At 55.9% G+C, this 15,634-nt stretch overlaps 1 protein-coding gene across 2 annotated transcripts in view; it reads left to right on the top strand.

The window, feature by feature from the left end:
* The first annotated feature begins 1,260 nt into the window (after positions 1-1,260).
* The window catches only part of ARHGAP27 (Rho GTPase activating protein 27), a 28,657-nt gene continuing 14,283 nt past the window's right edge, over positions 1,261-15,634 (top strand). Inside the window, exons 1-2 of one of the 2 annotated variants that reach the window (XM_058561250.1) lie at positions 1,261-1,345; positions 2,635-3,309. In XM_058561250.1, coding sequence (XP_058417233.1) covers positions 2,653-3,309 — 657 coding nt within the window. In that variant the 5' untranslated portion in view covers positions 1,261-1,345; positions 2,635-2,652. Of the gene's footprint in view, positions 1,346-2,634; positions 3,310-7,795; positions 7,843-15,634 lie in introns of those variants that run through there. The other variant, XM_058561253.1, reaches the window with a different exon arrangement.

Raw genomic sequence — 15,634 nt, 5'->3', positions numbered from 1 at the left:
CGCTGGCCCGGCCCAGAGGGGACAGGAAGCCAGGACACCGGGGATTGTCTCTCGCAGCCGCAGCCCAGCCCCAGCCCGGGAGGAAGTTCTGCCGGGCGCTCTCCGCTGGTGCCTCCCTCGCTATATTGTTGAACAGGAAACAGGGCAGCGCGGGAGCTGGGCGGTGGAGGAGGGAGCGCCGGACGCCGAGCCCACGCGCGCCTGTCGGGACAAGTGAAGGCGAGGCCAGCGAGCGGACACCCAGAGGTGCCGGGGCCAGGCCGGACCGGGAGGAGGGTGCTGAGCTGGGGGTGGGGTAGCGCAGGTGGCGGGTCCTCGTCACCCGGGAGCACTGCGCGCCTGCTCCCCTTCGCACCGCGCTGGGGCGGGAGCTGTGCGGGCCTCGGAGGAGGGCCGCGCGGGACGGATCCCCCCGCCCCGGGAGGAGAGGGGAGGCGAAGGGCTGCCCTCCGTCCGGGGACATGAGGGGCCCAGGCCCAGGCCCCCAGCGCCGACCCAAGTGTTGGAGCCGCTGTGGCTCGCGTCACCCGGGCAGTGGACGCAGGGCACCTCCTGGCGACCGGCCCGTCCCCGCGCTCCAGGGATCCTCTCCGCTCCCCGCATCCCTCCCCTTCTCTTCGCGCCCCCGGGATCGGGGAAGGAGCCGAGGCCCGGGTCCCCTCCCCACGCAGCCCGAGACCCTGCACTCCAGCGGGCGTCCCTACCGTGGGAACCCCGCTCTGAGTTTTTCCAGGCCCTCCCGAGCTACGCCCGGAAAAGGGCCTGGGGAGGCGGAGGTGGGACCGGAGAGCGTAGTGCCTGCAATCCGGCTGGAAAGGGCTGGTAGTTGGTGATTCAGGGTGCAAATGGCCTCGCCAGAATTGGGAACGCCCGGGCGAGACAACGCGCCCGGGTCGAGCAGTCCCAGAGCAGCGCGTCCGGACAGCAGAGGCTCGCGGACAACAAATCCCGCGTGGGGGGTGGGAGGTGGGGGGGACGGGACCCTACCCTCCCTGGACCGCGCTCGAGACCCGCCAGCGCCCCTTCAGTCGCAGCCCTCCGGGCCCCTGCCCCTCGCTCATGCCTTCTCCGGCTCCAGGTCCAGTCCCCAGTGTCCCCATCGGCCCAGACCGACTCATTCAGGCTCCTCCTCACCCCTCCCAGACACAACTGCTTTGGGGGTTTGGGGCAGCCCTCCTGAGCGTCCCTCTCCCTCTTTGCTCCCCTTGCCAGCTCCTGCTCCCCGAGGTCTCTCCAGCCCAGCCCGTGGAAGCCCCGCCCGAAGAGATGGCGGTGGCCTAACCTACATCTATCCGCCGGCTCCGCCGATCCAGCCCATGGGCTCCCCGACGCCCGCCCTGCCAACGTGAGTGAGCCGCGGGGGTCCAGAGGAAGGTGGCGAGAAGGCGTGTCCTCCCTGGGGTTTGTTGGCTTAGCTCTGGGCAGCTCACTGACCCCGCCTCCAGTGCCCAGGGTGCTCAGTGACTCAGTTTACACGCCTTCCCCCGTCGAGGAAGGCTTGAGAAAGGAGAGAAGGAGCGCTGTGCGCCCCGCGGCTGAATGCTGTGCCTTGGGTCCCTCAGTCTCAGCAAGCGGCCGAGCTCCCAGCTACTGGCCCCGGGCCACCGTTGTGGGGCAGGGGGTGTGGAGGGAGCAGCCATTTCCAGAGGAGGCCACCGACTCATCCCTTTGCTGGAGGGACACAGGCAGATTTGGTTAAGCTCTGACGTCCTCCCGACACTCCAGGAGCCAGGCTGAGCCGGCATGGAGGGGGTGGGGGGTGGTAATCACTCAAGGAGAGCTTTGGGGGCCCCTGAGGACACAAAACGGGTAGTCACTGTCACAAAGCGCATTCTCTAGGGGCCACTCTCCTGGGGCAATGTAGAGATCACAGAGCAGGTGGGCAGGCCGCGAGGGCCGAGCCTCTCTCGGGAGGTGGGGGTGGGAGCTGGAGAGCAGGGGGCGGTGCGGGCCGGTCTGGGCGGGCAGGGCTCCGGGTTCATATCTGTGGTGAAGCCGCTGGGGAAGGAAAGAGAAACCGAGAGAACCGGTTCCCCGGCCTTGGCAGTCGCGGCCCCTTACGCCAAGGCCCTTGGACTAACCGGCGCAGGAACACTCCCCGGGTAGAGCGACGCGGAGCCCCACCCTGACCCAGCGGGCCCGGGGCGCAGATGCCCAGAGGGAAGAGGCGCTGTGGACGCGGATTCCCTGAGGGCTGGAGGCGTCAGGGCGTGGGGTTGGGGGGAGGAGGGAGGGCATGGGCTGTTTCTTCCCAATTCACAGACGGGGAAACTGAGGCCCCATTTAGGTAATGTGGGGTGTCGACTTTATCGCGGGCAATCACCCCTTATCTTTGAGCCAAGGCTTCTCTGGCTGTACAGTTGGACCAGTATTACCCACAATCAGCGAGGCTCAAATCTTATAATCAAAGCCACAGAATGAAAAGGTTGTCATAATTCCATCACTGTGTGTAGGAATGGGAACCTTCGAGATTATTTTATCCAAGTCCCCCGTTTTAGAGACAGGAAAACTGAGACCCGAACGCACAGGACGAGTGCAGCACCGAGACTCGAACCCAGGTCTTCCGTCCCCCTAGTGCGGTGCGCTTCCCGGCCCCGCTGCTCTGACCTCCGTCCCTCCTCCTGTTACCCACAGGGAAACGCGGCGGCCGCGATGGCGGCGGACGTCGAGGGGGACGTGTACGTGCTGGTGGAGCATCCCTTCGAGTACACGGGCAAGGACGGGCGCCGCGTCGCCATCCAGCCCAATGAGCGCTACCGGCTGCTCCGCCGCAGCACGGAGCACTGGTGGCACGTCCGGCGCGAGCCCGGCGGCCGCCCCTTCTACCTTCCCGCACAGTACGTGCGCGAACTGCCGGCGATCGGAGACCCTGCGGCCGCCCCGCCGCCCGCGCCACACTCGGGCCCCGCAGCCCCCGAGCCGCTCGCCTACGACTACCGTTTCGTTAGCGCGTCGACGCCCGCGGGCCCCGACAGCGCGCCCGCTGAGCCCCGGGGACGCGTGAGCTCCCTGTGCGGCCCTGAGCGGCGCGGCGCAGCGACCCAGCGCAGCAGCCTGGCGACCGGCCTGCCCGCCTGCCTGTACACGCGGCCCGCGGCGCCCGTGCGGCCCGCGCAGTCCCTGGACGACCTGGCGCGCGCCGCCGCCGCGCCCCCTGCCGGCCTCCTCGGGAGCGCGGGCAGCTTCAAGGCCTGCAGCGTGGCGGGCTCCTGGGTGTGCCCGCGGCCCCTCGCGCGCAGCGACTCCGAGAACGTCTACGAGGCCATCCAGGACGTGCGCGGCCCGCCGCGGGAGGAGCGTCCGGAGCAGGTACGCCGCGGGGAACGGGGAGACCGGCGTGGGGCTGCGCGCGCTCCGAGCCGGGGCGCCAGGAGGCCCCCTCGGCTTAGAGTGCGGCTTGACGCCGAGCAGCAGTGTCCGCCGCTCCCTCACACCGAGCCTCACTTTCTTCAACCACGACACGGAGGTGATACAGGCTCACAGTTTCTCACCTGCAGTTCCGAAATGCAGCGTTCCCTGGAGCCCAAAGTTCTTCATAACTCAATGGGTGGCAAAATTTGTCTGGAGCCGTGTGACGGCCGCGAGCGGTCTTTATTTATTCCATTTAATGTGACTATTCATGTTTTGCTGCAAAAGTGCAGGTAAACCTGATTGGAGGGTGCTACCCCGAGGCTGCTGGGAGCGTTATGTCTCCTGTGGCAGGTGTGTGCGCCGCTCTAAAATCCGAACCGTTCCGAAACGCATCTGGTGTGAAACAGAGGGTTGTGGACCTGCAGCCGGCTCTGCCTGCCTGCCTTTCTCACAGGGCTTTGGGGGCTCAGAGGAGAGAATGGATGTGAAAGTCAGGGGTCTGCTTCCCTTTTGGCTGCTTCCAACATTTCAGTTCCTTTTTTTTTTTCTTTTTTAACTTGTGATCGGTTTGTTTCAGAAAGAAGTCCAGTTATAGTGAGGGTGTTCCTTTCGCTTCAGAACCCAGTTACGCAAATTTGGGAAATCGAAAATAGAGCACGTTTTAAAAACGCTCTTACGTCCTCAGAATCCGTCGGGTGGCCCTGACATCTTCAACTTCAGGAACTTTTCAGGGAGAGGCAGGCGGAGGGGGGCGGGGTGCACAGACCCCTTCCGATATCTGCCACCAGCTGTGTAATTATGGGAAATTCACTTCCTCTTCGGGGTCTCAGTTTGTCGTGTAGCCCAAAGGGGACACTGGGTGGGTGGCCCCTGAAGCCTGTGATCTCTGGTTTCTTTCTTTGTACTTAATGTAAAATACAATAAACATTGATGCCTGCCCAGTGCTAGGACTGAGTCTGGGATGCCCAGAGGAAGGAGGCACCGTTCCGTCCGCGAGCTCCTGGGTCCCCCCTCCGCCCCGTCTCGTTATAGTGCAGAGTGTTCAGGTGATGAGCCACTTAATTCCCCTAGCCCCGATGTCCTCGTGTGTAAACGCGGGACAATGCCTAAGGATTAGGGTTGCTGTGAGCCTTCAACGAGGTGAGGCGTGGAAGCGCCTGGCTCGTAGTAGGCGGTCCGCCAAGACTGGCTGGAGTCCCACTCGGTGTCCTTTCCTCCGGGTCTGCGCCGCCTTCGCTCCGCTTTCAGCAGGGGCAGCCGCCCCCTTGTGGCCAGGGCGGAGAACAGCATCCGGCTGGTGTGGACGAGGACCCGGACCTGGCGGAGCGGGGCAAATCCTTGTGCTCGGCGCCCCTGCCAGCCGGTCGGACAGTGTCTCCGGAATAGATGGCTGGATGCCAGCGCTCCTCCCCCCGGCGCCCCTCCGTTTCCTGGGCAGGCTGCCGGCGGCGCACTCCCAGGCCTCTCCACGTTCTCTGTCCTGGTGATGGTGGGAGTGTCTGTCTGTGCCCTGTGCTCCTCGCTCCTCGAGGCGGGGAACTAGCCTTGCCCTCTGATCCCCCGCGCCCAGCACAGGGCCTGGCCCAGAGCGTGTGCAAAGTGTGTGTTGAGGAGGGACAGGGAGCCGCAGCCCGCTTCCTCATGAGCCGCGGCTCTGCAGGTCTCCCCAAGGGACTCCGCCCCAGAGCCAGGGCCAAGGCGGAAAAAGGAAGGAGAGAAGCTCCCGATCCTGGTACCTCCTGAGAAGAGAAATCACCCCAGCAGCCAAGGTCACTGCGGGGTGGTATGTTTGCCCCTCCTCCCCCTGCTCCCAGCAGTAGCAGTGGTGTGTTGGGGGTGGAGACACAGGTGATGGTGGGGTGGTGCTTGCACAGGGAGGACCTGGAACATTGGCCAGAGGCCTGGGTATTGGCCGAGAGGCTCTGCTTGGTCCCACTTCTGCCCCTAGTTCACTGTATGACCTCAACAAGTGGCTTAGCATCTCTGCTCCTGTTTCCTCCCCGGTGTGATGGGTATACCACACTCCCCATGACCATGCTTTATTCAAGTGTCAGCTGTGGGACTCCCTGACACCCCATCCCAGACAAACTCCAGGGGTGGGGAGTCGGTTCTCTCCTGGGAAGGAAACCCCACTCTGCTCTTAGTTGTTCAAGGCAGCCTTTAGAGAAGGAATTTCCAGAAAGGTGAGCCTGCCTGTTTTCTCCTTAGAGAAAATACTAACCATGAATTGACTTAACACCTGCCAAGCACCAGGTGAGCCTCCGGATCTAAAGATGACTAAGGCACAGCCCCGGCCCTGGGGGGCTCACTGTCTGGGACGGGAAGCTGGCAGGAGGGGACACATGCCTCAGTCCAGCATGGCACGGGCCATCTGTGATGGAGCTGCACTCAGGGTGCTGTGGTGCATGGGCAGAGGTGGAGACGTGAGAAATGTGGCACCTTTGGGGTCTTGCAGCGCCACCCCCACCCCATGCAGCTGGGGCTCAGGAATGGGGGCTCGGGGTGGGAGTGGGTGGTGCCAGGCGGGGCAGGGCCTTGTGGGCTCTCGCCCATGGGCTTTATCCTGCACCTGTTGGAAGGCTCTAGGCAGAGAAGGGAGTGGGGTTGAGAAAAGACCCCTGTAGCTGAGGCTTCGAGAATGGCCGAGGACCTTTGTGGTCTCCCAGGCACACAGTGATGACGGGAGATTTGGGAGGTAGACTCGTGGAGACCTGGTGGCTGATGGGCTGAGGGGGGTGGGAGGGAACTTAGGAGGAGCTCCAGGCTCCCGGTTAGCACACCTGGGCGGACAGTGGTGCTGTTGACTGTTGAGGGGGGAGGGACGACTGTGGAGAAGGTGGCAGAGGAGAGAGGCCCAGCCCGCTGTGGCCCAGCCGGGTCTGCCACCCAGGAGGAGCCTTCAGTGTGTGACGTTGGAGCCGTGGGTGTGGAGACAGTGTGGACATGGGAACAGGAGCACCTGAGACGGCCTGGGGGCCACCGCATTTGGGCGACAGACAAAGGGAGGAAAGAGGAGCCAGAGAGGAAGGAACAGGCAGGGCTCAAGGAGGAAAAGTGGGAGAGCACTGGCCCAGGAGCCAAGGAGAAGTGTACGGAGGAAAGGGGAAGTGAGACAAAGGCCATCCGACATTTATCGGAAGTGCCACCAGAAGGTCAGCGACCACCTTATCAGAAGCTGGTCGGGGGGCTGCTGAAGGCAGAGGGCAAAGGGTCAGAGGGATGAAGATGAGGCCGTGGATTGAGAGTGTAGACAACTCTCAGAAGCTTGGCAGGGAAGGGAGAGATGCTGTGTGGAGGCCAGTGGAGGCTGCAGGGTAAATGCCCCGGATCTAAGTGACTGGGCAGGAGCTGGGAGAGGGGAGGCTGAGGGTGGAGAGGAGGTGGTTGATGAGAGGGGATCCCTGGGAGAAAGGAGTGAGGGAGGGGCCCAGAGCAGAGGGCCAGGGTCCTGCTTCCTCTGAGGAGGGACAAGGATGTGAGGATAAAGGTGACATGGGGTCGTCGGGGAGGGTGGAGACAATGTCCAGTTGATGGACCACTGGACAAGGGAACAGGCAGCAGGGTGGTGTGGAGGGCAGGACAATCGGTGGAAGCAGGAACCCCCTCCCCGCCCAGAAGAGAGGAGCCTCTACACGTTTTTACTATCAAGTGACGAGGCACTTTACAGCCTTGTCATTCACCAGCCACTTAACTAGCACATAATGAGCACCTGGTGTGTGCTGGTCACCGTGCTGGACACTGGAGACACAAAGCATGGTAAGATACAACATGGTCCCCATCCTCAAGGGACTAATGGTCCAGCAGCTTGGAAGTCAGGCATGGGTACCCCCATTTGCCCGGAGTACAAACAGAGGTTCAGAGAGCTTCAGTGACTAGCCAAAGGTCACACAGCCAGGAGGTGGCTTCATCCAAGTCAGTTCCACACCTCCTGACCACAAACCCCACCACGGCCACCAGGCTCAGAAGTCTCACCTGGGTAGCCTTCAGCCTTGGCCACCCTGTGCCCCTCAGCAAGGACAGACAAGCCGGAGGCAAACAAGTGTTCACTTTCCTGCGTTGCCTGTAGGTATTCCAAACCCTCCCCTTGCTACCTGCAGCTGCCAAGTCCCAGGAGAGGGCAGAAGCCCAGGCCCAGAGGAGGGAGAGGTGGTGGGGCGAGCCAGTGCCCTCCACTGCCCCTCCCCCTCCACTGAGGAGGCGCCGGGAGCCCAGGGGAGCCTCTGAGACTCCTCCCCAGTGGCTGCGTCCTGACCCAGGGATTTCAGGGTGCGGTCACCATCCTGCCCCACGGCCTCACAGGTGGGAAGCCCAGGCCAGTCATGGGGACTGGAGCCCGCCCCTGCTGACGGGGCATTGGCCACAGGGAGGAAAGAGTTACAGCCCGGCCTCTGCAGCGTCTTATGCAAACAGCCCAGGAGGCACTTCACCTGAGCAGGCAGCGGGACTGGACGGAGCCCTAGGGCCCCCATTCCTCCTTTCTCCGCCCCAACTGTGAGTGACCCTTCACCCTTGAGTGGAGCTGGGACCCTGGGGAGAGGGGCCGCTCCACGGCAGTTTTCCCACTCTCCCCTCCCTCCCCACTCCCCACTCCCACCAGGCCTCTCCCTGCACCCGAGCCAAGTGCTAAAAGCTGCTTCGAGGTGCCTCACTCTCCTCTCTGGATCCCAGGCCTGGCACCCACTCTCTGGGACAGACTCCACGGGCAGCCCCAGGTGGCTGTGACTGAGATAAAGGAGCTGGCCTTGGACAGACCTGCCTGGATCCCCCTTTGGGGCCAGCCAGTGGGCCTTCTGGAAAGCGAGCCTGGTAAGAGCTGCCGAGCTGAGGCCAGGTAGGGGATCCAGTGAGTCCCTTCGTCCGTACTCCCTTCTCCCAACAACTCCCCCCACCTTCCAGTGAGGGCAGCCGCCCTGGGGTGGCCCAGCTGGTTTCTTCACACCTGGCCTGACTGTTCTCTCCCCATGACTCACCTGCAGCCCTGGGCTGACCGTGGAGCCCCACTGCCCAGCCTGTGACCTGGCTCACCCCGAATTCCTCATCCTCACCCTACATTCCCGGCCACCCAGAGCCCTCCTCATCCACCACTCCCAAGGTAGAAAGGAGCAGCCTCTCACACTGCAGGCTGGTGGCTGGTGGTGACCCCTTCGTCCCCTGGGCAATCTCCCCCGAGCCTGGGCCTCATTTCACCTCTCAGCCTCTGGTTCCCTTCAGCCCCCCCAACCCCCGCCCCGGCCTCCTGAGACAAGCCCCCCTGCCTCCCCACTTCCTTCCTGAGCCCCAGCAGCTGGCCTCACTCTAGATCTATCATCTCTGCCCTTCCTGGAGCTGTCTGTGTCCAGTGGTGGGAGGGGACAGCAGTGGGTACTGAATGCCAGCTCCTGATGGCTGGTCAGTGCCAGGTCCTGGGCACAGGAAAGTCCATCATCATGACCGGGGGTAGCTGATGATCAGACGTGGGCAGGGTTCCACGCCTGAGTGTTGGGAGGAGGGGGACAGTTCATGTTGGTTGGTGTCAAGGGAAACAAGGCTACCAGGGCTGCCTCCCAGGGGTATAGGGGTTCTCCCTAAAATTCGGGAGACTCTGTTTCCAGATTGAAGAAGGATGTGGTGGAGAGGGGATTTCCAGAGCTGCTACCTAGGGAAAGTGAGGCCTGCAGGACCCTTGTGTCTAGGCCAGGCTCTGGGCTCCTATGGGTGCCGCCCTGCATCCTCTCCTTCCCTGGCTGGAGGTCCACCAGGAGGCATGCAGTAGGTGGGGCAGGGCTCCCTGTCTAGGCCTGGGGACTTGGGCCCAGAGAGGAATCCGAGGTGCCAGAAGAGGCCTGCCTGCAGATCCTCCCAGCCCTCTTCTTTCCTCATCTACACAACCAGAATACTCCTTGCCTTGTCTGAGTTTGTAAATTACTGTTCCTCCCTATGAAAATACTTTAATCCCGTTACAAATATTTGGCTAATGAGGGGAGTTTCAAACTGATGACTGTTAGCATTTTGGTTTCTTTCCTTCCATTCTGCTTTGCCGTGTGTTGGGGGATTTTACAGACATAGGGGCATCACGGTGTGCTGACAGTTAGGCTGTGATTTTTCTTTTAGTGTGTTCACTGATTCAGTAAACAGCAGGTGCTGTGCTGGGCACTGGGAGGCAATGAAACATAAGGCGTGGTCCCTGCCCTCAGACAGCTTACTGTCCAGGAGGGGAGATTGGCAAGCGAACCAATGGTTATGATCTAGTGTGGCGAATGCGTCCGCAAGGTGCTGAGGGGGGCACCTGGGAGGATCCCCTCTCCCAAGATCTCACCAGAGAGAGGGAAACCCAGGGTGGCCTCCTGGAAGGAAGGTGATGTCAGAGGTGAATCCTAAAGGTTTCTACAATTCAGCCTCCTCCATGAAACCCTCCAGGCTGGGTGCTTGTTCAGTGGCAGACTTTTTTTCTCATCAGTGGTAACTGGTCTTTGCAAGTTTTCCACTAGTTCTCCAGTTAATTTTGGCCATTTTATATTTTACTTTTTCTAGATTTGTAAAATCTCCACTTTTCAATTTATTTATGATTTCTTTGTGACCAAGTACATGATTTTTCTAAGTTTTTCATAGACACGGGAAAATTGTGCATTTTCTATTTAAGAGATGTAAGGTTCTGTATGTATCAAATCAAGTTTATTGATTATATTAATCAAACTTGCACTTCTTTGTATATTTCTTTTTTCTCTTTTTTTTGTCTTCTGGTTGAGATTTATTGTCTCTTGCTCAAATTTTTTCTGTAAAGTTCTTCTTGTGTTTTTAATAGTTTTTGCTTTTTGTGTTTAACAATAATGCTATTGGGAACATACAGATTTTGTTGTTCTGTCATCACAAATTATGCTTTATGTCATTATGTGGTGTCCCCTTTTATCCCACTTAGTGCTTTTAATCTGAAATTCCATCTTTCTGTTATTAATACGGCCACTGTTACCTTTCATCTCATTTTATTTTATTTTTTTGCGCTTGCCTGGTATCTCTCGGAATCCTTTTATCTTCAACCATTATCACTTTTTTAACAAGTGTATTTCTTATATATATCATGTCACTATATTTTTAAACCCCAGGCTGCCTCTATCTTTTATTGGGACAATTCAATCTGTTCACATTTCACTTAACAACCGATACACTGGACTTGATTTTACTACTGATGAGTTATTTTACATTTACGGGTTTACCTTGTGGTTTTCTTTTTCCCTTCAAGCAGGTAGCTATGGATTCCCTTTTTCTCCCCCTGTTAATCTGTTGTCCTGCTACACTTCCCGTTTCATTCTTGGCTTCTGCTTTTCCCTGGGGTTCCTAATCAAACCTCTTCTACAGGATGTACAGTGGTGAGGACCCTTTTTCTCAGCACCCCCGCCTGGAACTCACAGAGCCCTGTCAGTCTGTGGACTCGGGCCTTTCCTCAGCTTAGAGAAATCTATTTGTTGCATGATTATTGTTTCTTTTAGCTTTTCTTTCGTTTGCAAGTTAGCTCTCCTGACTGGATTTCCCAGTTTCTTATCTTTTCCCTCTTTATTTCTATCTCTAAGATATTTCTTCTGCTTGATCTTCCTGATCACAAATTTGAATCTGGAGTGACTATCTTCTCCTTCAATTAGTAGTATAATGATATATTTTCAGTTCTAAAGCGGTCCTTTTTTTTTCTTTTGTGCTTTACTTGTATTGCCTTAAAAGTTTATCTTTTGTTCAAGTTGTAATTGTGTTTCTCAGCTCCTCCATCTTTGCTAATAATTTGAATTTTTTTAACTAGGTTTGTACTTACATGGTTTTTAAAAATCAAAGCAATATTTAAAAGTATATGGTAAAAAATCCCTCACACACCCTTACTTCCGTGCCCTGTTCTCCATCAGCTCAAAAGTCACCACTTTTATGGATTCTTTCTCTGTTCTTCCAGAGTTTCTGTGTACAAGTACAAACTGGTATGATATACATGTGATTGCTTGGTTTTCTGTCTCTCTTTCTCAAAGGTCGTATGCAGTACACACTGTCCTACATCTTGTTTATTTTTTGCCTTTTTGATTTAACAGTGTATCTTGGAGAACATCTTGTTTCTTTTTTGCCTCTTTGATTTAACAATGTATCTTGGAGGTTGTGCAGTCTCCTTCCTTATAGCTGCGTCCTTTTCTATTGTGGGGATGTATCATAATTCGTTTAACCAGTCCACTGTTGATGGACACTTGGATTGTTTCCCATCTTTTGCTATTACGAATAATGCTATAATAAATAATCTTTTGCACATGCGCAGGTAAACTGAGAATAAATCCCAGAAGTAGGATTGCTGGGTCAGAGGGTAAACGATGGATATTTGTTAGATATTGCCAAATTGCAGTCCATGGGGTTTATGCCAGTTTGCTCTCCCAGCAACACAAATGAGAGGGCCTATGTCCCCACAGCCTTGCCAACTGAGTATTGTCAAAATTTTGTTTTCTACCAATTTGATAGTAAAATATCTTAAGTTAGCTTGAATTTGCATTTCTCTTTCCTGTGACAGTGAGCATCTTTTCATATATTTAAGGACTATTTTTCTGTGAATGGTCTGCTCATGTCCTTTGTCCATTTTTCTATTGTTATTGGTCTTTTTCTTATTGATTTCTAGGAGGTTTTTCTATAATAGGAAAAGAGCCCTTTGTCCATTATGTGAATTGTAATCCCCCTGCCAAGTGTGTCTTTCGACTTTGCTAATAGAATTTTTTGGCCACACAAGAATTCTTAAAATACATTTGTGTAGTCAAATGTATAAATCACGTATTTTATGGCTTTTAGATTTTGTCTTTGTTACAAAGGGCTTTTTAAAAAAATATAGAATTTTGCTCATATTTTCTTTCCTTTTTGAGTATTTTTATGGCTTCATTTTTTGACATCTACATCTTTGATCCTTTGGGGGTATATTGGAGTGGACAGGGTAAGAGACCCACATTTAAGTAGTTTTCTCTAGACAGCCACCCAGTTGTCCAGTCACCTCCTACTGACGAGTTCCTCTTCCCGCCATGATGTGTGATGGCGTCTTCAGCGTGTCCTGGTCCCGCTGTAGTGGAGTCTGACAGCAGTGGCCACTTTGGCTGTTCTGTCTGTTCCCTCTCTCCAGCCACTGGGCTGCCAGAGGAGTGGAGGTTATGTCTTTGCTCACCAGGGCGGGGGATGAGCTGTTGGTGTACCCCACTTGGTGGGGGGCCCTAGAGCAGAGGAGTGGTGGTCTCTGCCAGTGGGCCTGTGGGGCCGGCCAGCCCCTGCTGTCAAAGACACCAGCAGGAACTCTCCCTGTCCCCACCTCCTCACACTCCCAGCCTAAGGGCAGAGAGTGCTTAGCCTACCTGCTCGGTTCCCATGAGCTCCTAGGGGGAAAGGGTCTGGCAGGAGGGTCACCCTGCCTTCCCCCAAGGGTGCTATGGCGGGCCCAGTCAGCCCCGGGGTTTCCCAAGTTCTAGCCTCTGTCTCAGACACTCTCACTTGTGCCAGCCAGTCCTGCCCCCGCCCCCACCTACCCCAGGCGCCACTTGGCTTGAACAGTAGAGGGGGGCAGTGAGGAGAACAGGAGAAGCAGGACAGGTTTAAGCTGCCGTATTTCCAGAATCCCTGGCCCCAGAGCTGCAGCTTCAAGGAAGAGATATTACTTTGTCTAGGATAGAGTGGAAGTGGGGAAGAGCTGGAAGGACCAGTCTGTGTCCAGAGGAGAAATAATGAATACCTCGTAGAGGAGTAACACTGAGGATACGGCACAGTAAAAGAGTGAAGGAGATTTTTTCTTACTTTTTATTATGAAATTTTTCAAACATACAAAAAAGCAAGGAGAATATTGAAATGAATATAGTTATACCTACTACCTAGATTTAACCATTACTATTTGCCGTGTTTGTTCTATCTTCTTTTATTTTTCTTGACAAGAAATAATAAATTCCAGACTTCATCACATTTCACCCCTAAAAACTTCAGCATGTGTCTCTTAAAAAATATGTTTTTTGGGGCCGGCCCAGTGGTGTAGTGGTTAAGTTCGTGCACTCTGCTTCCAGAGGCCCGGGGTTCCCAGGTTCAGATCCGGGCACAGACCTATGCACTGCTTATCAAGCCATGCTATGCTGGTGTCCCACATATAAAGTGGAAGAAGATGGGCACAGATGTTAGCTCAGGGCCAATCATCCTCAGCAAAAAGAGGAGGATTGGCAAGAGATGTTAGCTCAGGGCTAATCTTCCTCACCAAAAAAAAAAAAAAAAAAGATGTCTTTCTCCATAACCATGATACCATTGTTATATCTAACAAAACTAACATTGATTCCTTAACATCATCCAAGACCCAGGCCATAGTCAAATTTCTCCCATTGTCCTAAAACAAGCCTCTCACAGTCAGTTTGTTTGAACAGGAAGATCCAGTCAAGGGTCATGCGTTGCAGCTAATTGTCCCTTAAATCTCTCTTGACAACCCCCTCCCTTTCCTTCTGCCCTGATCAGACCAGTTGCCCTGTAGAATGTCGATTTTAGATGTGAAGGTTTGCTTTCTTGTAGTGGTGTTCCCCTGTTCCGCTGATCCCTGTGTTCCCCAGGGGACCGGTAGATCTGAAAGGCTTAGGCAGGTCGGGTCACCAGGGCTCAGCGACAGATGATGCAAAGGAAGCAGGAATCAAGGATGACTCTAGGTCCCTGCTTGAGCAACAGAGATGATGCTGAGACGAGGAGAAGGAGAAGGATGAAGATGAACTTGGTTTGAGACGTACAGCTTTTGAAGTGTACCGAGGACGTCCAGGTGGGCAGTTGGATTTATGCTCCCGGAGATGGAGTTGTGAGTTGTCAACCTAATAAAGCCAGTTGAGCTTCCCCAGGAGAGTAGAGTGAGAGACAAAGATGAGACACCAAGCATGGAGGAGATGGGCAGAGGAAGAGGAATGCAGTCCCGAAGAGCTGAGCAGCCAGAGGAAGAGGAGGCAGACCAAGAGGCCACAGGCAGAGGCAGCCCAGGACAGACAGGATTGTAAGGACTCAGCACGGGAGAGGAGTCAGGCCAGACAAGGACCGAATTTGTCACCAGAGAAATTGTGGGAGACCTGAGCTGGGCTGGGTGTCCAAGTGAGCGAGTGAGCGAGACGATGGGCGCACACACTCCTTCAAGAAGTTGGCTCTGAAAAGGAGGAAGGGAGAGCTGAGTCCAGGGGCAAACTTTTCCTTTTTAATATGAAGAGACCTTGGTTGAGCTTGTTGAAATGCCAGAGGGACAGAGGCAGTCTGGTAGAAGATTTGAAGTGAGGCAGCTTCTGAGCAAGTGAGAGGCAATGGCGTCCCCCCAGGCCCAGGATGGGGAGGTTGGCTTGGACACGGGACCCTGGGCCGTCCATTGGAAGAGGGAGAAGGAATGGTGGGTGCAGGTGCAGATACGTTTGAGAGGGCGGGCAGAAGGTGACCACCCCCGTCACGCTTTCCCACCTCCCTAGGTTGGCTCATAACCATGGCCTTTGCTGGTCGGCAGGTTCCTTGACAGACTGTTTCCAATTTCTCCCGGCCCAGCAGCAAGAGACCTCCTGGGTGCCTGCCAGCCTTACTCACAGCACGGGAGGTGTGAGCCGTGAAGGGGCTCCACCCCAGGCTCCACCGCACCCTGGAGGAGCGGGCCCAGCAGGCAGCCGCATGAGATCACCAAGAGGCTGGGGGCAGAGTCCGGAGGCAAAGGCACTCAATTGAAACCCAGAGCCAGAAAAGCAGAAGTGCAGCCCTGCTTTCTTCCCCGTGTCCCAGTGGGTGTGGGAACTCAGGTGCCTGCTCGGCTTTCTCAGAAACCAACTAATTTCACAGAAATCGGTTTAGGAGGAGAGAGAGCCCATTCTATGGATGAAGAAACTGAGGCCCAAGATTCAGGGGGGTCACTCAGGGAGAAGTCTACACAGAAAGCCGGGTCTCCGGACTCCTGCTCCATTCTTTTTCCTTTTAACGGAAGGAAGCTTCTGCCCCAAACCCAAGAAGAGAGCCTCCCTTCAGGCCGCTGTGTTTGGAATCTCATGCTACTTGCATGTGACAAAAGGACACTGAGCCCCCTGGGCTTTAGCACAACATGCGTTGCCCAGACCGCAGCCCAAACCAGTCACATCAGATTCTACGGGGCGACCCCCAGCCTCCCCACTGCACGTAGGTGGACACGTCACTCAGGGTGAGGGGTGGATATGGAGTGAGGTCTGGACTCTGTCCTGGGGAAGGCGTGCTCAGGGGAGGGACGGCCGCCAGGACAGCAGCGGTTCTGTACACACGGCTAAGCCCTGGAGGCAAAGATCACAAATCACTCCCACTCCCC

The sequence above is a fragment of the Diceros bicornis genome, chromosome 18 (assembly GCF_020826845.1).
Source record: "Diceros bicornis minor isolate mBicDic1 chromosome 18, mDicBic1.mat.cur, whole genome shotgun sequence".
Lineage (NCBI taxonomy): Eukaryota > Metazoa > Chordata > Mammalia > Perissodactyla > Rhinocerotidae > Diceros > Diceros bicornis.
The sequence above is the reverse complement of the archived record's forward strand: the minus strand, read 5'-3'. Positions and strand labels throughout refer to the sequence as shown.